Source organism: Python bivittatus, unplaced genomic scaffold (genome assembly GCF_059951505.1).
Source record: "Python bivittatus isolate LINGU-HERP-01145 unplaced genomic scaffold, Pbiv_v1 ctg000690_np1212, whole genome shotgun sequence".
Classification (NCBI taxonomy): domain Eukaryota; kingdom Metazoa; phylum Chordata; class Lepidosauria; order Squamata; family Pythonidae; genus Python; species Python bivittatus.
The window spans coordinates 19,914,590-19,937,770 of NW_028277096.1; the positions used below are offsets into that span (position 1 = coordinate 19,914,590).

Consider the following 23,181-nt stretch of genomic DNA (forward strand, 5'->3'; position numbering starts at 1 on the left):
ATTCTTAACCTGCGGACTCCCCGAACTAGAACCAGAGTAAACTTCTCCCAGCCTGTCTCTCTTGGGTTGCTTGTTCTGCAATTACGACCTTTCCTGACTTCTGGCCACGCTGGATAGCGTTGATTGCACTTCTGGTTCAAAATACTTTTACCCTTGCACTAAAGTGCAGTTGTTTAAAAAAAAGGGGTGTGTGGCATGACAGGTTTGCTCTTTGCTTCCCTTCCTTCTTCTTGATTTCAGAAGTGGAAGTCCAGCCATGGCTTTTCTCACCAGTCCAAGGACAAACAGAGTTGGAAATCCTGTTCACCGTCCCCCAGATTGTAAAATTAACAGGAGGGGTGTTAAAAACCGATTTGGGGTTCTCTGCCTTTGGAGGAATGTGCAACCAAAGTAGGAGTGTGAAAGTTGGAACATAAACCTAACATTGTTAAGAAGAAGAGAACCCCCCCCCTGCAAGGACCTCGAGCAATGTCACCCTGCATATTTGGGTTCCTTGCACCCCCAAAATCTTAAGTGTGGTCCTCAGCCAGTCTGGTTGGGTATCTCTAGCATGGAGCTTTCTAGTGGGAGGGACATCTGGACAAGTGGACCCCAGCAACAATCTATTACAGGGGGCCCCCTTCTGGTTCTGGGTGCCAGCTGGCTGCCCGTGCCCTTTCCTAGAACACTGTATCCCACTCCTCCATCTCTGTGTCCCCCGTCTTCCTCCCCAGGTTAATGGTATTCTCTTTCCACCGAGGATACTTAATTCTCATTGTGCTTCTTTCAGATTGTCTTCCTCTCAAGCCCTTCTCTCCTGAAAAATCACCCTTTGGCTCCTTAGTACTGTACTTCTCCAACATGAGGAATTCTCCTTAATCTCTTGGGTCTTGGTGCTTTGCAATATAAAAGAATTCCTCCTCTGCAAGAGGCTTTGCTGTTAGGGATGGGTGACTTTATTTTTTATTCTTCATTTTTAAAATAATTTTGGCCTTCGAAGGAGCAAGGCCAGAGACAAGGTGGTATCAGTGGCTCAGGGCTGAAGATCTGCTTGGTGCTTTGGAGCAGGAGAGTGGGAAAGGACCGGGACCTGCGCAGACACACACACACTTCTCCAGACTAGAGGCGTTGATTGTTATAGTGCTGTTTGAGCAAATAGTTTGTGCTCATTCCTACCCTGCGGCCGTAGCTTCCTTCACAAACAACTATATATTTATGCGCATACAAGGACGTTTGCAGTTCCTTAACTACCTCACTCCCTGCATTATTCACACACACAGGTATTTGCAGAGGGTGGTCAAAAAGTCAAGATGGTAGCCAGCCCACATGCTTGCATTAAAAGGGGGATGGGCTTTGATTAAGTAGTCATGGCCACCAGCTTGATTTTTTTGGCACCCCCGCTCACGTACGTCTTCCTTACGACGGCTTTGTTGCGCTTCGCCCTTTTGAACGGTGTTTCTCAAGCTCAGCAACTGTACGCTGTGTGCACTTCAACTCCCAGTGTGCCAGCTGGGGAATTCTGGGAGTTGAAGTGCACACAGCGTACAGTTGCTGAGCTTGAGAAACACTGCTTTAGACAGTAGTTTCCATTTGGGACTTTCTTTTGGCCTAGAGAGGAGGCGGGAAGGAGGGGAAAAAATAATTGTTTCCTGAAACTTTTAGATTCCAGCATGTTGGTCGTGCCTTTCCTTGCTCTCTCCTTTTCAAAGACAGCTTCATTTTTTCGCTCACCAGCCTGTTTGCTCCATAAAGTTCAAGTTCCAATTCAGCTTTCTTGTGCTGGGCTGTCATCTTTTTCCAAGAATCCCCTCTCCAGCTGCTATGCCAGCTTTCTTCCCACAGCTTCAGTCTGATTTGTGCAGGACCTCCAGTCCACACAACACAAAGATAACATGACAGACTTCCTCCGTTGCCACCCAATCTGCCCCTTGCCTACAGGTAGTCCTTGCTGAATGACCATAACTGGGACCAGAAACTTCATCGCTAAGCAGCATGGTTGTAAAGCATGATGTCACATGACCATGCTGACTTATGATGGCAGTTCCTGTTGCTGTTGTTAAGCAAATCGCATGGTTGTTAAGTGAGGACTTCACATGACCGTGACTTGTGACTTCCTGCCACCTTCTCTGTTGACTTTGCTTGTGGGAAGCCAGCAGAGAAGGTTGCAAATCATGATCATGTGACTATGGGATGCTACATCAGTGAGAAGTGCAGGCCAGTCACCAACCACCAGAATTCTGATCACGTGACTGCAGGGGCACTGCGACAGCCAGAACCTCAAGGACCGGTTGTAAGTCCCACTCATTCAGCGCTGTCGTAACTTTGAACAGTCAGTGCATGAGTGGTCATTAAGTGAGGACTACCTATATTCTCACCCCAAAGCAGCCATGCCTAGTCACGGATGCCTTAATCAGTCAAGAAATGTCTGCATTACTCTTTGCATGGAGATGGCAAACAAACACCCTCAACCTTGAAACCAGTTTGCCTCCCATCTCCATCAGGGCTGCTCATCCTGCCACAGGGTGCCAACTCAGATCTTTTCAGGCATTAAATGGCAGTGTGAGGATTGTAAATGAGGTCTGTGGGCCAGGCATGCCTACCACAGTCTTTAGGGATAGTGATTTCCCTGTTTCTTCTTCTCTTCCTCATGTTTGACCCCAAAGGGAGAACATCAACAGTCTTTGGCCAAAATGCTGGTGAACCGAGCGCTGGGCCGGTGGAGGCAACGTATGCTTCGTGCAGATAACACCAGCGCCATCGTAATCAGGATATATTCAGGCCGGGGACGCCGGAGTTGCTGCCTGCAAAGCGAGGAAGAGCTGTGCTTCAACTTGGCCGAGGGACCTTTGTACAGCAGCCCCGAAATATGGACGATAACCCCTTCGCGCTGCTCTACCCCCCCAGTCAAGGTAAACATGATTTTTTTAAAGCCCCAAAGGTTGAGTGCTTTTCAGATGATGTTAAAAACAGGCATTTTCCAACAGGCTTTATGGTTTTAAGAGTCCAGTTTCTTTAACTTAACATATTCTTTAACTTAACTATATTAAAAGCCCTATTAAAAAATAGTCGTCAGGTGAACAGCAACCATTGCCAAGTCTCACCACTACTGTTGGACCCCCAGGCCAAGTCTGTGTCTTTTCGTCTTTTCATGGTCTTTCTAGCCCTCACCAGGTATTTGGGGTATTTGTATGCAAAATTCACCATTCTGCAAACATGAGAATGCTGAGTTTTTTTTCCTTCTGGGCCAAGCCATTCTGATAGTTTTACTTCTGGAAATCTTACTGGACTATCCCAGAATGGCCAGATTGGTGTGATCCAGAAGAAAACTGGAATGTTTTGGTGTTCTCCAGAATGTCCTCTCCCCAAGATGGTGAGTCTCTCTCTCTCTCTCTCTCACACACACACACACCAGTTTTGGGAGAGTTCCCTCTCCAAATGAATCTATAGCAGTTTTTTTCAAACGTGACCATTTTAAGAAGTGTGGACTTCAATTCCCATGCTGGCTAGGGAATTCTGGGAGTTGAAGTCCACACATCTTAAAATGGCCAAGTTTGAAAAAAACACCAGAGTAGAACTACCTCCAACACCAGGGACAGCAATCCTTGTCCTTTCTATGCTCCCATTTTATCCTCACACAACTCTACTACAGGCCGGCTGCATGGAGATAAGGGGATCCCAGTTTAGGAAGAAGTTTTTGGAACAGTATCAGAACATTTTCCATTTTGTGTGTTTTGATGATGAACATCAGGCATCTGTGACTTTTTCTCAGGTGCGGGCTTCACTGAGCCTTGGATAGTGTGCTAGTAGGCAGGGTAAGATAAAGAATGACAGAATAAATAAGCTATGATTTAAGGAGGACAGAGCAAAGCACTGAATTAATTTCAGTCTAAATATAATTAGGTTGCATTAAAAGTAAAAAAAAAATTCAAGGGGAGCTCAACTCTTGGTGACTTCATGGAGGCATCCATGTAATTTTTCCGGCAACGATGTTGACATAGTTTGCCATTGCCTTGTTCTGAGATTTTTTTTTCAACTTTCCAGTTTAGTCTACAATACTGAGATTTTGTCTCCCATCCAAGTACTAACTCAGGCCTGACCCTGCTTAGCTTCAAAACCCAGATGTTGCCAACCCTGTGGCCAGCTCAAAGATTCTGTGACCCTGGAGGGTTCAAGCTACACAACAGTTGCTTATGCTGGTACAGAGAAATTTGAGTAGACAGAACTTATGAGAAAGGTGCATTGTATGCATTTGAAGATCTTGAGCTATAGCATGACGCTAAGTTAAAATTATTTCACTTCCCCATAGGAAGTAAGTTTCAATGGACTCATTGAGATTGCTCTATAATAACAACAGCAACAACATTTGTCTATCCCAGGTCCTTGGAAAGGACTCGATAGGTAGATAAAAATGCCAAATCCAGTCTAAACAACTGGCTGACTGTGCGACCAACAACAATAATAAATAAAAATATAAATAATGTAATAATAAAATATTGGAGGTACACAGCTTGCTCTAGGACAGTGTTTCTCAACCTCAGCAACTTTAAGATGTGTGAACTTCAACTCCCAGAATTCCCCAGCCAGCATGCTGGCTGGGGAATTCTGGGAGTTGAAGTCCACACATCTTAAAGTTGCCAAGTGTGAGAAACACGATCTGTATGGAGTGAAGGATTACAGTGTCTTCCTTGGAGTGTGCATATAAAAGAGCTTTTTGCTTGTATATCACTTTGCAGGGACAAAGACAGCTGGGGTAGAATCCCCATTTGTGACTTGTGGTCAGTAGCCTTTTTTCTAAGACTTTGTGTGCTTACCTAAAATAGAAGGAAGAGGAGGTAACACATTCTCTGCCTGTGGAACCCTCTGCCACATGGTTTGAGGACAGCTACGTAGTAAAGTTGGAATTTCAGAGATTACCAGGCAAATCTGTCTGTCTGTCTTTCTGTCTATCGAATTTGTCACCGCCGATCTCGTTAAATGACTCTTTAGTTACATTACTCTATAGTAATGAAAATATTAGCACATTTCTCCATTCTGGGGAGCATCTCTTTGTTTTGGATATGCTGGGGCCAAACAAGAGTCATGGATGAAAGGGTCTTGGAGGTATCTGATTATTTTCCAAGATATTGTGCTCCTTAAAATGGAAGCTTGTCTGTTACATTGAATAGAGATGTAATATTTTTAGGGAATGTGTTGGACTGGGTCCAAGTGTATTTTTCTTTGTGTCCAGCTTCTATGGGAGAAGAAAGTATGTGGCCACTGTTTGGTATTTACTCTCTGATTGACTTGCCTTCTGTGACACCACCACGAATGCTTCCCGTCCTCAGAATAATTTTCTTTGAAAACAAAACATAAAAATAGGATGATAAATGAACTGACACATTCATGATCAAGGTATAGGAGATGCTTGCTGGCCTGAAGGAGGAGGTAAGTATGGTAGAAATAGTTTTTGTTTCCTTTCCCACACTGATACATGGAGAGCAATGGAGGAACTAGCTGGCTTGTTGCCCCATCTGGTCTTCGCCCGTTGTTTGACGGGTTGATCACTGCAAGGGTGAAATTCCTATTTGCATGGATTATTTTACATGATTTATATTTCTTTGGAAAATAAATGAAATGATGAGAGCCCAGAGGTGCCCCAGATGTAGGTTTGCTCTCTCTGGAATTCAGCAGAAGCTGCTGGACAGGGGCCTGCCAGTCATTCGGAGCTTAAGAAAGTGCTCAACAGCTTTGGCGCAGTCAGTTAGCCCCAAAAGGCATTCAGTGGAAAAAGATGCTTTATTTGGGCTGATGCACTGAATGGGAGGCTGGACATTTTGCCCTAAATGGGCCCTTCTAAATTCTTAGGTTTCTTCGATTCTGTTATAAAGGATTTTTTTAGGGCCTTTAGGAACGGTGGGAATTAGGTTCAGGAGTTGGGCCAGGGCTCTGCACGTTTTTGTGTTGTGAGTTTGTCATGCTGTGCCTTGATTATTGTATTAGGATAAGTTTTTATTGTGCTTAAATTGTAAGGTGTACAATATTTTATTATTGTATCTCCTGTGGGTTGAATGTCAGCCACCTAGAGTTAGTTATTTTATTTAGAAAATAGACGTTTTCTAAATGCACAACACCAAAAGTCAGGGTTAGTCTGTTTGTTTGTTTATTTATATATCACATTTATATAGCCGCCCATCTCACACAGCAGCTCTGGGCTTTGAATATTGGGAGTTGAAATCCACACGTTGTAAAGTTGCCAAGGCTGAAAAACGCTGGCTTAGACCCTTGAGGGGTGAACGTCTACTTTATCTTTAGGGAAGGACAGAGCTGCTCATGCTGAAAGTCCTGGGTTCAGTTTTTGGTATCTGGGCAAGTACGAATGAGGGAGGGGGAATCCTTCAGTTGGAAGGGCCCTTTGAGATCGTCAGATCCAACATCCAACCCACTTTGTGAATTCAGACTCAAGCATTCCTGACAGATGGTTGTCCCACTTCAGCTTGGACACATCTAGCCAAAGGGAGCCCACCACTGCAGCTGAAACATCCATGCCTGCTCATCATTGACTGACTTCACATATCTCATTAAACCAAAGCTTGCATCACCTGGTGTTACAAACCAAAATTTACAAAGCAGAGTGGCTTGCTTACTCATGATACAAATCCAGAATCCATCAAACTGCCTTACGGTTTAGGGTCAGGATTAACTCTGCTTCTCTGTCTGTGCCCAGCGCTTGAGCGTGAGTAGTTTGCCAAAGACTGAACTCTCAAAATTGGGCAGGGCCCAGACAAAACATTAAATTTGATTTATCTTCATTAAATGCTACTGAAATAATGTTCATTAATCCAATATAGTTCATGTGATTACTGCTGTGTATTTATAGTTGTTCCGTCAAATGGAGCTTGCATTGGCAGGACCCACTGAATCAGGCTTACGGTACTGTGTTTGACAACTTTAACCTAAATGTCTGGTTTGTACAGACACACTGAACCATAAACCACTTGCTTTAGCTGGGTTCATACATAACGCAAGGAAAAAATGTGGAGGCTGAATCTGCGGATCCTACAAACACAGCCTAAAAGTTAACATTTGGGGGCAACTTTTGAAGGGCCCCTGGGAGTTTATGCAAGCCACACATAATCCTAGGGCTTCAAGTTTTTCATTTTTGCAATATTGCAGTGTGTCAATCCTGTGTCATATGCACACTAGCAGCCTAAGCCTTCCTTGTTTTCCCCTCCGTTATTTGCATAGCCGCTGTGCTTTTTCCATACACTAATTTAACTTGGGTCATGAGTCCCGAGCCAGTGGTTAGAGCAGTGTTTCTCAGCGTTGGCCACTTGAAGATGTGTGGACTACACAACATGGCTGGCTAGGAATTCTGGGAGTTGAAACCCACACATCTTCAAGTGGCCAAGGTTGAGAAACATTGGGTTAGAAACTGACGGTGTACAGAGAAAGGAAGACTGAAGGGGCAGACGGGTCTCCTTGTGGCTTAAAAACTGCAAAATAAAAGCCCACTGAAACACTGCTTTGAATATCTAAGAGGAGATGACTGAGAATTACCTTCAATTTCAGGATACAGAAAAAAATCTGGGTTCTCACTCTTACGATAATTGATCTCCAGTGGACTCTTGGGGAAGCAGCTGAGAGCTTTTGAACTTGAAACCTGCTCGTTGCTGGTGTGGAAGTTCAGAACTAGCAAACTATAGGCTGCTTTGGAGCTGGATAAACCTTATAGGGCTTCTGCATTTGAAGTACTTGTTGGCCCTTCCTACATAAACTTGCTACAGGCAAAAAGGCAAGAAGCTGTTAGCAAAGCTTCACAAAGCCTTCTCTTAATCAAAAGATACGCCATCTTCTCTCATGGTCGCCGCTGTTCCTTAACCCTAACCCTAATCCTAACCCTTAACCTGCAAACACACATGTGTGTACACACAAACACACACAGAGCTTTATCAGGGGTTCAGTTTTCCACATCAGAGGGATCATCTCTCTTTTCTCATGTTTCTGTAATTGCCAGAAGAAGGCACTTCCTCCCTACCTTCCCAAACTCCCCTAACTCTTTTTTTGGCTACTGTAAACACTTGGTTGGTTGTTAAAATTAGGCAAAACTTTTGTGCTGGCTTGTCGGAGGAGGCGTGAATTGTGCCCCACGGGGTAGGGTGGGTGGGTTGGAGGCCTTTATGGAGATGGACTTTGAATAGATGGTGTTGCCACGTTGAGGCTCCCTGGAGTCTTGAGATTGCTTGGCAACGTGAAATGGGATGACGGGTGTGATATTTAGACTTCCCCAAGTGGTACTCCTCGGAGGGGGTAGATTCAAAATTCCTACCCAGCACGGGGAAGGTTACTTCCTACAAATGCACCGAATACAAGAGAAGGTCCTCTTTTTTTCAATATTTTGTTCTCGCCTTTTTTTTTTTCCATGTTATCCTTTTTTCTTTCTCCTCTGCACCTGGCGAGTTTGCATAGCACATTGTCAATGAACCTGTAGTGGAGTAGGCTGTGGGAAGTATGCCTTTCTCTAGATCAGTGTTTCTCAAGCTTGGTAACTTTAAGATGAGTGGACTTCAACTCCCAGAATTCCCCAGCGTTGAAGTCCACTCATCATAAAGTTGCCAAGCTTGAGAAACACGAATCTAGATGCCATGGAGATACACCTTCCTTTTTTCTTGTTTATTTACACTCTCAAACTAGAGAGTTTATAGCTGTTAATTCTATCTGGGCCTCAAGACCTCCAGCCTATGTGGGGTTTATAGCATTTTTCTGGTAAATTGTTGTGTGCTACTGACCACCAGAAAGCACTATATGACCAGTTTTGTCCTTGTTTGGGGACTCGTCAGGCATAGGTAGCACGACTTATGCCCGATAAGTCCCACTACAAGGACGAAACCAGTTTCACAGTGCCTCCTAGTGTTGAGAAGCAAATACAACAATTTACAATACCTCTCTCTCTCTCTCTCTCTTGTATTAGATTAGCCTTCTATCTGCAATTTGGACTTAATAATACAGGTTTACCTTCAAGGGTTGTTACTCTAAGGCTTGCAAAGGGGCTAAGGGGTATAAAGGGGCTTTGGACCCTTGCAAAGTGTCAAGTTAGCGTTACCATTAAGTGTCCTCTTAGTAATTTGGTGCCCTCTGTCTTACAGAAAACCTGTCTGGGTAGACGGAGAGGCAAAAGGGCGAAAAGCCAGAGTTGGGTCAGCAGGAGGTGGGGCCTCGGATCAGTCAAAGTAATGATCCAGGGGCAAAACAGATGACGTTGGCACAGAGGAGAATAAATGGAATAGTACCTCAGTTGGAGTACCTTTCTGTGAGTTTTTTTGGGGGGGGGGGTGTGGCAGAGATGGTGTTCTTTTGCGAAAGGAGAAATGGGATGCGTAGTGTAGAATTTGGCCACTTTCCCCAGCCAATGTCCACAAGGACCCTGCTCCCAGCATGGGTGATGCTGGTGTTGAAGATGGGCAGCTGAGTCTACTGAGCTTCCTTGCTGAAACGCCATGCATCAGCCAGGTGGCTTACTTGTGTCCGAGTCTGGGGATTTAGAGAATGGATGTGGTTGGGTGATAAACAAAGGACTGTGGAAGGTTTTGCGGGGGGGAGTTGTAAGGGAAAGGACCCCTGGAGCCATTTTGGATCAGAAGCTAAAGAGAAGGTAGCCCTACGGACTGGTAGCAACGTGCCAGCTTCACGTGTCACGTTGAGCCACGGTGGCTGTGGTTGCACAACGTGGTTCAGCCGTTTGGGCTGTGCAATGTTTGGCGTTCAATTTCTAGAAAGATGTTTCACAGCAGAGGGAATGTGAATTCAAAAAACTTGTTGGCAGTTCATAAAAGCAGTTGTGTGTAGTCTCAGCAGCTGCAAAATTTTGGAGAAATATGCGGTTACTTCATAGTCAGTCACCAACAAGGGCTGTCTTTACGCTCTCACATGCTCTGAAATAACCTTCTGGAACTGAACCATTATACAGCCCTGTTCCCCAATTCAGCTGAAGGCCTAACAGTTCATACAACAAACGAAGCCTGAATTAACAAAATTTAATTGCTGTGTTCAGCTAATGTGCAGGGTCCCCAACAAATAAACGTTATTACAACTTGATGTAATGCCTTAGTTCATACAACCAGCTAAGATGGCACAGGGTTTCCATCACACATCGAAACACAAACCTTCCCATCTCTTTTTTGCCTGGTTTAGCAGGCTGTGAGAACCCTGGGACTTGGTATTTTCTGGGCCCTGATTGTGCCCGTACCAAATCCTGGATTCCCTCCATTAATTATAACACTACTTATCTTAACCCGGTTGGTATTGACTGATTATGGAAAGGAGAGTCAATGCAAAGAGGGAATTTGACGTACAAGGTTTATTTGGTTTGACTCTGTATTGTGTGAGCTCAGCCATTGTGGCTTGCAAACTGTGGCGTAGGGCAAGAGTAGATAATCCATAGCCCCAGGACCACATGTGGCCCTCAGAAGACCTCTGATCATAATGAACAGTTTCTTGCCATTCAGAGGTGAGGAACGGATGGAAGCTATTGTGGAGCCCGTAATATCAACATTATCTTAATTAAAAAAACAAAGGAACCTCTTCCCAAATTCTGCCAAAAGCCTCACCCATTTGTAGCCCTTGGCCACCAAAAGATTGCTTATCCTAGAATTTTGGTCTAATTATATAATATTGAATTAACCAGCTGTGATTTGTTCAGTAAACCTTGGGTATGTGAGCCATGCCTTAGCATGAATCCAGTCTTTCTCTCTAATTGAAGCTAAAGTGGGCCCCAAATGGCCTCCCCTTTCTTCCTCACTTCGTCCTCCTCATCTTCCTCTTCCTTACCTAGAAAGGCCAAGCAATTGGCACAAAGCCATCACATGTCTTGCGTGACTAGCTTAGCCTGCGGTATAAACCCAACTCATTGTGGTTTATTCATCAAATCAGGGTTTAAACCAATCATTTTATCACCTGGGCTAAGAACAGCATGTGGTTGGGCTTACAGAGGAGGAGGTCCCAACTTGCAGTAGCTTAAGGCAGAGACCAAGCTTAACATCTGTCTGAATGAGATCCTTTAAGGCACATCTTTGACGTACAAGGTAAATGGCTGTAAGAGACTAGTTGTCATTACCATCCATGGAAAGAGGACATTGTTCAGTGAATCCAGAATGGGCCATTTTGCTCCACCCCAGATTTAGGATCTGACAGTAGTTGGGTTGCATAAGAATTTTATGATTTGTAGTCCAGGACAAGGAAAGGACAACCAGGTTGGAGAAGACTGTGTAAGAGCATGTTGTTGGCGTGTCCCTCAAAATGACATTTCCCTAAAGTGGCATTCTCTGTTTGCTGGACTGCTGTGGTTAGAATTCCTAGTGAACATGTGCTGGCTGAGGAGTCTTGGAATTGCAGTCCCAACACACCTGGAGGCTGCCACAAAATGGAAATCTCAAAACATTTATGCCCTCTCTCTCCATCCCCCAAAGGAGACCCTCCACATAAGGCTACCATATCTGGCTTCCAGGCATCCAATTGACCACAAGGTGGTGTCAGAGGATTAATTATCCATCTGTGTGGTGCCATCTAATAGTCATCTTGATTTTTGCACCCCAGATGTGGGAGCTCTACCTCAATGTAACTGCTAAAACAGTTGCAAAATCTTTGGCAAACATTAAGGTTGTTATAATACTCATTTCTATAGGGTCTCGGAGTTTGTTCATACAACACATTAAGCCATAATGTGGTTTGCTTGCTTGTAGATTAATGTATTGTGTGAGTGGAGACAATTGTGATTTATCCTGTAAGCCATGCATATGTGACCTGCCAAACCCATTCAAACTGGGTTTGCACAAGTTAACGCATGAACCATGAGTAAGAAATTGGAATGGCTGTAGTCACACAGCATGCAAGCCAAATAAACACAGCATATTATGGCTTTTGTGATGACCAGATTCACACATTATGATCAAATATTATGTAGGTTTTTTTTATTTGAGGTTAACCATTGTGGGTTATCTATCTATCTATCTATCTATCTATCTATCTATCTATCTATCTATCTATCTATCTAGTTACTAAGGGTTGACATCTTGATGACACATAGTCAATAAATTGTAGTCTATAAACCATAGTTTGTGGCTTAGCATGCTGTGTGAACACAGCCTCACTCTTCTGAATAATCTGTATGGGAAAATACTTTAAGGAAGGAGAAGTGTTTTATCATCCTCTGTTTCAGGTGGGAGGTTTCTGGGTTGTGGGGACACTGAAAGGTTGGTGGAAGTTCAAGAATTGGAAACTGCCTAGATTGGGATGATTTTTTGGACCACAATCTTTCCGTGCAAAGCTGGGCAACTGACAGCCCCAGAACCAAACTTTTTGTGGCTTTAAGGGCCTCACGGCCCATTATTGCTGAAAATCCAGGATATGGTTTTCTACTGTTTTGACTGGGAAACTGATGAAATCTGTAACAGAGACCACCAGGCAGTTCACAGTTGAAAGCAACAACAAGCAGCAGAATCCCCCCTCAACTCAGCCATGCTTACATGTACAATGTGGTCCCACTTACTTTTGGCCCTCAGATTCCCCAGAAATGTTGAGCCATCAAAAGATTGCCCACTCCTTAATGTACCCGGGTGGGCGGGGAGGCAAAGGAACCTGTGTGAACCAACACTTTGCTACAATCCAGGAGATTTCTGTATTCCAGGTTTATTGACAAACAGAGCGAGTGTGGGGTTCTTGCCCACTGGCCCATAACTTAGCTACTGAACTTTTCTTACCAGATGTTCTTGCTAATGCTTAATCTAGAGCAGTGGTTTTCAAACTTGCCAACTTTAAGATGTGTGGACTTCTACTCCCAGAATTCCTTACTTATGTGATAACATAATGATGATGGCTTCCATTGGATGCTTGTGCCCAGGCCCCCAAGCATCTCCTTTTCTCCAAAGCTTCAGAATTAAGTGGTTCTGTTTGCATTACATACTTGCTAAGGGTGAACTGTGCTTTACTTAGTTAATCCAGGTTTCTGGATTCATAAGACACACAGATCCATTCACACTGATGGAGTTCACACAACATGCAACTGACCTGAATAATTCTCATCATGTGGATAATCAGGAGCATCTCACTGTTAAGCCAAATCGCCCCATTAACTAGAGATGGGCTGCTATTGCTGATTCTGAACCAGGCTTGGTGGCCTATTATGATAATCCAGATCTGTCAGCTGAGATTTGGGTTTTTCAGAAGAGAAAGACTGTCATGGAAGGAGTGAGGTCGAATTCTCTAGGCAGGAAGCCCAGAATCTGGGAAAGTCCTCTGTTTCACATGGGAATTTGAGGGAAATACCTGGGCAGGTTAACATTATAGGTAGTTTTGACAGATTTGAAGATCATAATCAGGGTTTGGGAAGACATTAAATATATTAGCAAAATATATTTAGTTTCACATGGGAATTTGGGGGAAATACCTGGGCAAGTTAACATTAAAGGTAGTTTTGACAGATTTGAAGATCATAACCAGGGTTTAGGCTAACCTAAACTTTGGTTTACCAAACTAACCTAATTTCCCACACTGGCAGAACACACCAAATCCTAAACTGACCACATAGATGTGTCTACTCAGCACGCTAGCCATAAACTAGCCAACCATATTTTAGCCTTGTATGAACTCTGCTCAGTTGGCTAGTTATGGCCCACTGTGCCAGGCAAATCCAGAAGATTGAGTTAATCAGCAAATCACGGTTGAGTAAATAATGAAAAAAGCATGTCACGTGAACAACCCCAGTAAGATCTTTTGAACAGTGTTGTAGTGCAGACTCTTCGTATTCCAAATTTGACCTCTGGCAGCTTTCAGGAGATTCCATTCCACTCTGACTTTTCTGTAAAGTCTGAGTTTTTCAAGCTCTCTAAATCCTCCTCCTTATATGTGGATAGTGCCATTTTGACTGCATAAGGATTCGCATTTGGAGAATTGAAAACTGTTGGTATATATGAACTCACCTACCTGACCAAATTGATCTCTATTGATCAGTTGTAGCCCTTTACAACTTGGTATCTTCCAAATGTTTGGGAGTGGCATCACCCAGAATTCCTGGCCAGGCTGGCTGAAGAATTCTGGGAACTTCACTGGCCACTGACTATTATAAAGTTTGTTTCAGAATTATGGGGACGTGGGTGGGAACAAGACTTATTACTGTGATTAGCTTTGTTCCTTAGGGGAAAAAAGGAAAATGTGAAATTGAAAATCAGTGTTTTTCATTTTTTAAATTCCATCAGGTTTTAGAAGATGACTTGTGGCCACGGTTGAGCTCTCCTGAAGGTCTCGCTTTATTCACCTGTAGCAATGCTGGATCAGGTAAACCTCCTGAGCCACCCAGTGAGGTGATAAAGGACAATGATGGTGTGCCCTTAGGAGCGGCTTGCTCGAGAGAGTTGGTGCCACTGGATGAGAAGGGCAGCAAAGCTCTAGGATTGCGGGTACACGAATCGTACAGTCGAAACCCAGCCGGGACTCTGTCTCCCTCCAACGCCAGGAATGTGGGTCCAGAACCCAAAGCCTTCAAGATCTCCCCAAGCGATCCATCCAAAGTACAGGAGTCAGAGAGGACTCCAGCGGCAGCCAGCTTCAAAAGGACATTGGAAGAATCCAACTCGGGGCCAGTGGTGAAGAAACCTAGACGGGGCCTGACCCGGAACGTTGGAGGCCAGCCCGAAAGCCTCTCTTCGACCTCCCAGCATAAGAACACCAACAGGCTCGCCATGCGCCGTAGTGTGCGAGGACAGAAAAAAATAGGGAGCCAGTTATTCCATCAGCCTAGGAAAGCCCTTTGTGTTTGCTAAAGCCCCTCTTGTCTCAGCCAGAATTCCAGCCCAGCTCAAATGCTACAAATCTGGCTGCAGATCATTTGAAGTGGCAATTTTGTTCTCTGCTCACATTTTTTTTTTAATTATTATTATTTTTTAAATATGGGAGACATTTTTTGGGGGGGAGGTATTCAGACAGCTTTATCCCAACCTTGTACTCACTTGTAATATAACTGTGAATTTTGTAGACATTCTTAGGATGATAAAGAGTTGGCTGTAAAAATGTGTGTAAATTTATATTCCTTCAATACAACTTGTAGTCTCCTTCCCTGATTTCTTGCGTTATTGTTATAACAGGGCTAAAAAAACAAAACAATATAAAACTTGGGTTCGGATGCTGATTTTTTTTTTTAATGGTTGGGGGTTAATTTAGTAATGAATTTGTATAAACTTCCTGTGATGACCTCACAACTTTTTAACAGAAGTAAATTATTAAACAGAATGGAAGATATGTATTTTCGTAGTACTTAATACGTTTTGCCTGGAACGTGCCCTATTAGAGAATATAATAGTAGGTCTATTTTCTTCCTTTATTAACTTTTAGATTTCTCTATTCAGAATGAAATGTATGCTGAAAAGATGTTGAGCCTTCACAACAGCTTTATGCTGGAATCTGTATTTTAATTAAAATACTATGCAGTACTTATTCTGGCTGTATTTGCATTTGGTTTTTGTTTGTTTGTTTGTTAAGATGAAGGGCCAGTATTTTAGCTAAAAAAAGTTTTTCTCCATCAGTTCTTGGGCTCCCAATTCCTGGGGGCTATTTTTTGAAGTTCTCTTTTGGTGATATACTTGGAAATATGATACATTCCTTTATGGACGCATGAGATATTTTACTATTCCAACCATAGATGGTGCTCTTAATGGTGACCACCAGAGGTTTTTAAGTTATTGGGATGATTTTCTAGTTTTTCTTTGCATATGTTGTCGTTGTATACCTATAATAAAATAAAACTGCTAAAAACCTGTCCGGTGATTTCTGTTTTTTTAAAACTTGTTTTACATAGCTGCAGCCCAGGTTTCCTGTAACTTTTTTGAAAGAGATTACTTCTGTAATATACAAAAAAGAGGGGAAAACCCCTACAACGCAGCAATAAAGCTAGAAAGAAAAAAACACCACAAAATCAATCAATCCGTCTCTCTTTCTCTCTCTCTCCATCCCCATCCATCCGTCTGTGCAGATACGTGTGGTGTCATGACAAAAGTGCTGGATTAGGAGTGGAGAGACCTGAGTTCTGGTCCTCCCTTAGTCGGCGGAATGACTTTGAGCCAAATGCATTCAGTCCTCTATTGGGAAGTTAAAAACCATCTGTCTACCAACCCTCACTGGACCAGAGTGATAGATGATCCATAACCTCTGACAGTGGAATAATTCAGCCTGATTCTCCTCCCTCCCTCCCTTAAATGTGGCTTGAAACATCATGTACAAGGTGCAGCTGTATCAGAAGTAGGGGGTCTAGAACTCTTGGATTTATACACAGCTACAGCTACCTACAATTCTGTTTCGCAATTCTATTTGGGTTGTTAAGTAGCATTATGTGGAACACAGAAAAGGAGTAAGAAATAGCAACAGAAAGTAGAGGTGAGAGATGGGAAAAAGGAAAGGGCACAGATAAATGTAGTTCATACCAAACCATCCACTAGACCTTACTCCTCCATCCTTGCAAACCAACCTTGCTTCTAGTGCATCCATACACAGCTTCATATGATGCCTTTGCTTACACAAATTGGCTCTTTTTTCGGATCTCATCAACTCCATCCTGCCATGACTACCCTCAAGAACCATCGTCATTCATTCTCTGTCATCAAGCCACCTCAGTGTACTTCCTGTGTACTGATTGCTAAGATTTGGATTCAATCCACCACCATTCATTGCCTATTCATTTTTTTTATTTATCCAATTGGCCACCACCCATCTCGTTGAACGACTCTCATTGTTGACTCTCTGTTCTTGTTTCATCCCCACCCATTCTTCTTGAGCTCATTTCCTCATCCAACTTAATTTGATGTTCCTCTTCACACACCCAACACGCACATCCATAGAACAGGCAGAAACACACTATTACACACTAGACATTTTTATTTCTTTTGACAAAGATTCATTCCTCGCAACAGGCCACATGGTACCCACTTCCTTTCTACCAGCATTTCAAGGCCTTAACATTTCTCTATCCATTGACCATCTTTTTTATATATTCTACCAAGGTACCCACATTCATCTTGCTCTAGTTTTTTGCCATGTATATATAACGTGAAAATATTCATCCCCTTTTGCTGGATATATTAATTTGCAGATTCATACTCATTACACCATATAATCTACCTGATACTCACTGCAAATAATTCATCTCAGCCAACAACACAGCGGTGGGAATAAGACAAAGATATATGATGTTCTCCTGTCTGTTGAAGTGGAAATGTACATTTCATTTATTCCCAAACATGCTTTATTTCCATCAGAATTTACTTATCTCACTCAGCAACCAACCTTCAACTCCATACTGGTGCAAATTATTGCATAATTCAAGCCTCTTATTATATACTGTCTCTAAATCAGCAAAAGCACAATAATCTAGATAACTGTAATACACCGATCCAGAAACTGACCACAATGGTTGTGTTCACAAAAATAACACACCAGGCTAAAATGTGGTTGTCTAGCTATACGTTGTCAGAATATCATACTTCATGGTGAGTTTACAGTTTAGCGTGTTGTGCAAATGTGAGCTAAGGTAGCTCCTCCAGTATTTCCATTTACAGGTGGAATGGGGTCCATCCTTCAAATCGGTGGCTTTCCAGAGCTTTCCAGTTTGTGAACGTCTGAATTTTGTTCAGAAAAAAATAAAGGGGGTGGAAGTCAAAATTGAATATATAAGAAACAAGAGATGGGCTTGTTTGTAAATAAACTACCCACATCCATGATTTTATCAGGCAAATTGGATAGGGAATTCTGGGAGTTGAAGTCCACACAGCTTAAAGTTGCTGAGGTTGAGAAACACTGCCTTATGCACTGACCAAGCTGGTTCTTTAATCCACCACCTTAACCACTAGACCAAATTCGTATTAAAAGCAAAGGAAAAAAAATTAAAAGCTTTTCACAAGTCCATGCTCCGGTTTAAAAAAAGGGTACTTTGCTACAAAGTCGTCTGAAAAGATATTTGTCACTCTAACCTTTTCTATCTCTATCTCTCCTGAAAGCGGTTTACTGCTTACGTCATTGCGTCAGCCGCGGCCTGACGTCACACGCCTCGTCCTCAGTTTGCCCCTCGCCAAGCGGAAAGTGGTAAACAACCTTCCCCATCGTCGCTGCTGGGAGTGGCTTACGCGTGTCCGACAGCCTCGAAGCCCATTGGCTCTGTCCGCACCGGCTGTAACAAGACGAGCATCTCCCCCTCCTCCTTTGAGCCCCGGATGTAAACAACCCCCCCATGAGGTGGGCGCGTCGAAAGCATTCCTCTCCCCACTCCGAACGCTGAGCTTTCTCAACCTAGCTTAGTTGCGGCGATTGGGCAAGAAGGAAAAGCACCGTGGAGAGCGAGAGTGACAACCACCCATAGTAGCGTTGCAAACCGCTCTGCTTGAGGTCTTGGCGACTGATTGGATCCACCGGCCAAACAGCGCCCGCCTCCCTCTGTCGACCATTGGCTGTTGGTGCGGCGGCCGGTGAGAGGGTCCTAAATATTGCCAAGGAGGGGAGAAAGCGAAGCTCCTCAACGGCAGCAGGTAGGCATGGGGGGGGGGGTAGGAAGCGCGAGCGGTGGGTGGGGCTTGTTGGGGAGGGGGAGGGGAACCCGGGCTGACAGGAAAGGTGGGGGAGGGGCGAGCGTGTGAGTGGTCAGCTTGAAGTGAGAGGGGAGTTGGGGGGCACCTGGGAAGGGGGTGCCTGAGGCGGCCCCCTGTCTCCTAGTATGGTGACATCCCCTCTTTCCCTCAAGGGCTGCTCGATCTCCCTCTCCTCCCACGCCCGTCTCTGACCCTCATGGCAGCCCTGCGAGGTAGGCCAGCCTCAGGGACAGCGACTGGCCCCGAAGCCCATAACGCTGGGGCTCTCGGGCTGCAGGTACGGGGCGTGGGCTTTATCCCAGGGATCACGTGTCAATTTCAGGCCGTGGTTTGAACAACCAGGGTTGGTTGAGGAAACCACAGTGGGGTGGGTTGATGCAGAGGGCTGAGCCATGCAGTGAGGCAGCTATTACCGGCCCTGTCATGGCTGTGGCAAGTAAAGGCCCAACCAAGGAGATTCTGCTTGATGGGGCTTTTATTCTGGAAGTCCACTGGCCAATAAATTTAAATAAATAATTGGCATTTGGGGTGGTAGCAGGCTTCCTCCTTATTCCAGTGTAGGAGAAAGTTGCATTGTTTTTCTTTAAGCTGTGATATTTTTATGATTTTTAGTGTGTTTACAGAATTTACCCAGAGTTGTTCAGGAGTGGGCAGCATATAATTGGAAAATACATATAAATAAACCATAGTTGACAAAGCTGTTGGGGTCACAGTGGGCTAAGATGTAACATGGTTAGCTTATTTACAGTTTAGTATGAGTCGTTAAATCAGCCACTATGAGTTATTGATCAATCATGCTGTGGCATATTGTATGAACCCAATGTATATCAGAATCAAACAAGTAATACTATGGTTTAGTGTAATGTGTGAGGCCAGCAACTGGTTTTTGTGTAGGACGGAGGCAAGGATTAGTTGGAAGGACTGTTAGATGCTATGTATGTGTCTGAATAAGGGGAGACTGAGAAGTACTTGGACATATTATTTAAGTTTAGCATAACTCTGTAATGGACATATGTGCATCACTTGATTTGATAATATTACAAATAAAATTACATTACTGAATATGTAAATGTGACAACTTAACAACAAATGTGACCTGGAATATAGAGTGTATTTGCACAACATTCTTAACAATGGATAATTTAGTGATGGTATATTCAGTTAAACCAATTTTGAAATTTGCACAATACACTGAACTATAAACAAAGTAGTGACACATTAACTAAAGGCCACTTGGCTAGTTTGAGGTTCAGTGTCTCATGCAAACCAAGTATAAGAACCACAGTACTCAGTTCCCAATGAAAGCAACTCCCATTGAAACCAATGCAGGTTCAAAGAAAAGTCCATTTATTGGAAAGTAGGATACAGCTCTAAAGCATTGCTGGAACTGAGTCCCGCATGTGCCAAAACTTAGTTTACCTCACTCCCATTTCACCCCCCCCTTCTGTCTTTGAATCTTCCTTGCGCATGTTGAAGATTCTCTCTGGTTCTCACGTTGGTATGACCTTGGGCATTCCTGAGAGCCAGATAATAGTCCATCTGCACCTAACGGTTAACCTTCCAACCTTCCCTCCCTTCCCCCCCCCTCATTGTAATGGCAGAAACAAAGCAAGCAAACTAGCAATACAAGTGATTGATTGTGAGGATTCTAACACCAAGCCACTGTGTTCCACAAACTCTAAATGGCCACCATCTTGATTTCCTTTAATCTGGATAATCAATAACTTACTAACTATTCATCCTAAATGCCACCTTTCCCCTCAAGTATCCAGTAGTGCAATACCCAAGAGACACTGAGCATACTGTATTTGAATGCTAAGCAGCTTGATTAACAAGCATGTTGTGTGAATCTGGCTAATTTATTATAATAAATAATAAACTATGACTGAGCAAACAATTGCTGTGTTTGCATATTTGGACATGAGTAACTGACTCAATTTTATGGGTTTGCATGTCATACTGAACTATACACTAACCACATGATTAATTTGTAGATCAGTGTGATGTGTGAACATGGCCATCATTGGACATTGCCCATTGATAACCAATGGTGTGATTTGGCACATTGGACCCTTAATGCTTTTTAGCTACTACTTGAGTGACTGCATTTTTTTTTTCATATCAGACCAGCAGAATAAGAAGTTGATACCGTTTGCCTTCAGTTTTAGTATGTTTATTTTGTTGATCAATCCAAAAGATGATTTGGGCAACACTTTGTCATTTAATCTGTTATAATAGTAGGAAGGGATGGAACTGAAAGGTCTTTTGTCCCAAATTTTGTGTTGTACCTTAATTGTAGGGTGTGGAAGGCCCTAATAATATCAGTGAAATTACATACTAATTTAAAAGAAAATGGTAGTGAAAGAAGCAAGGATATAAGACAGTTTAAAGAACATCAACAAGAGCATGTGATAGGGTGGGGATTCAGAGCGACATTACCAGAGGTGCTCTCAGGACTGGGAGGACAGAGCACTAGATGAGTCTGAAAGTAGTGGGTGCCAAAAGAGGAGCCTTTTTCACTCTCTCTGGAACAAGTTCTTAGCTGCTTTTTCCTTTAATACCTAGCTGCTATTGGAGTTTCAGATAGAACAGAAGAGGCTGGAATGGAACAGAGGAGACAACTGTGTGTGTATGTACACATCTGAGGTTATGATTAACACAGTTCTGCTAGCCTCAGATTTTTGGGTTATCAAAATATACTGTGGCCCCCTGCTGGTCAGGCATGTCTTTGTGCCTAAAGGACACAGGGTTCTTTTGAACTAATTGTTTAAAATGGTAACTTTTGAAGACTGAAAATAATAAAAAAATAAATACTGAACTTAGGAAATAGTTATCTTGCTTTATTTTGAGGGCATACATGTTTCAAGATGGGCAAGGAGGAAGGAATAGCTTACAATCAGTCAGTGTAGAAGAAATCTTGTAAGCCACTCTGGGATTCTTATTGACATATTTGCTCTTTAATATACTGGCCCAAGTGCTCTTTTGGGCAACAGCAAAAGATGTCTAGGGACCTTTTTACATTCATGAAAATGAATACAGTGTTTCTCCTAAGTAGCACATCTAAGCTCTAACTAAACCAAATTTTAGAAAATACAGTGGCTGAAGGTTGACAAAGAGCAAACGTGACCAAACACGGGTTAGAGCAGCTATTAAGGCCTATCTTGTGATGGTAGGGGCAGCAAAGTGTCAGTACTTCTCCGCTCTTATTGTGTCTGCAGATAGTTGACCAGCGACCTTGTTTAGGGTGACCCAAGCCCTTTTGGGTAGAAGGGACTCAGAGGTTCACCTACAGGGCTACACAAAGAAATATGCAGGACATCTGTCAGACAAAATTGCTTGGATTCACTCCCAGTTGGATTCCAGCCTTGATACAAGTACTGTGGAGTTGTCTGGGGGGTGGTCTTGCCCTGTTATCTGGGAAGAGTTTGAGCCTCTTGGGTCTGAGGAAGCAGACAGGGTCCTCATGACTGTGAGCCTGGCCACCTGCTTACTAGATCCATGTCCTTCCTGCTTGGCAAAGGCCTCCCGGGAAGTGGCTGTGGCTGGGTTCTAGTGGTGGTAAATTTTTCTTTAAGAGAGAGGGTTGTTCTTAAAGAGGCATTGGTTTGCCCCCTCCTCAAGAAGCCATCGTTAAACCCAACCATAATGAACAATTTTCATCCAGTATCCAAACTTCCTTTTTGTGGGCAGGTTATTGAGAAGGTCCTGCAATAGCTTCAGATGATTCTGGATTAAGTGATTATCTGAACCTCTTTCAGTCAGATTTCAGGTCTGGGCATGGGACTGAAACAGCATTGGTTGTGCCTTTGGATTACCTCTGGCAGGAGTGGGATGGGGGTAGTGCATCTGTCCTTGCTCTACTCTTGGCAGCTTTCAGTACAGCCATGGTATCCTTATGGACTGGCTGCAGGGGTTGGGAGTGGGTGGCACTGTATTGCACTGGTTCTCTTCCTTCCTCCACGGCAGGTTCTAGTCAGAGGAGGCCCTTTCTGCAACTTCAGGTTATGTGCCCGTTGCACCTTTTCCTGGATCAGGAGGCTCTACTCTCAGTCACTCATGCCCTGGTCACCTCCCAAATGGATTACTGTAATGTGATCTACAAGGGGCTGCCCTTGAAGAGCACCTGGAAGCTGCAACTGGTGCAAAATGTGGTGCTGCAGGCAGTTATGCGCACTCCTCAATCAGTGTACATTATACCTCTACTCCATGAGCTGCACTGGTTGTCAGTTTGTTTCCAGGTTCAGTTGAATGTGCTGGTTATGACCTATAAAGCCCTACATGGCATGGGGCCAGGTTATTTGAGGAACCGCCTCTCCCTGGTTACATCTACCCATCCCATCAGGTCTGGCAGAAGGGGCAAGTTATGGATCCTGTCTACTAAGGAGTTTCATCTGACAGGGCCCAGGAGGAGAGCCTTTTCTGCCCTGGCACTTACCCTCTGGTACATCATCCCCCCTGTGGTAATATCAGCCCCAACCCTACTGGCTTTTCAAAAGGCCCTGGAGACATGGCTTCGCCTTTGGGCCTGGGGATCCCGTGGAGGTATGGATCATATGAAATGGTGTATTGTTTGTAAGATGCTGATTGCACTCTCCTGTGTTTTATA

General features: G+C 43.7%; 2 protein-coding genes across 8 annotated transcripts in view; both read left to right on the top strand.

Moving 5' to 3' along the window:
* PPM1D (protein phosphatase, Mg2+/Mn2+ dependent 1D) overlaps window positions 1-15,754 on the top strand; it is a 43,929-nt gene extending 28,175 nt beyond the window's left edge. Inside the window, exons 5-6 of the mRNA XM_088152284.1 lie at window positions 2,643-2,888; window positions 14,205-15,754. Coding sequence (XP_088008410.1) covers window positions 2,643-2,888; window positions 14,205-14,768 — 810 coding nt within the window. The 3' untranslated portion in view covers window positions 14,769-15,754. The remainder of the gene's footprint in view (window positions 1-2,642; window positions 2,889-14,204) is intronic.
* Window positions 15,755-18,245: 2,491 nt separating this feature from the next.
* BCAS3 (BCAS3 microtubule associated cell migration factor) overlaps window positions 18,246-23,181 on the top strand; it is a 514,094-nt gene continuing 509,158 nt past the window's right edge. The window contains exon 1 of one of the 7 annotated variants that reach the window (XM_088152585.1): window positions 18,246-18,515. The gene's annotated coding sequence lies outside the window, so the exon portion shown is untranslated. The remainder of the gene's footprint in view (window positions 18,516-23,181) is intronic. The other 6 variants (XM_088152584.1, XM_088152590.1, XM_088152589.1 and 3 more) reach the window with 6 other exon arrangements.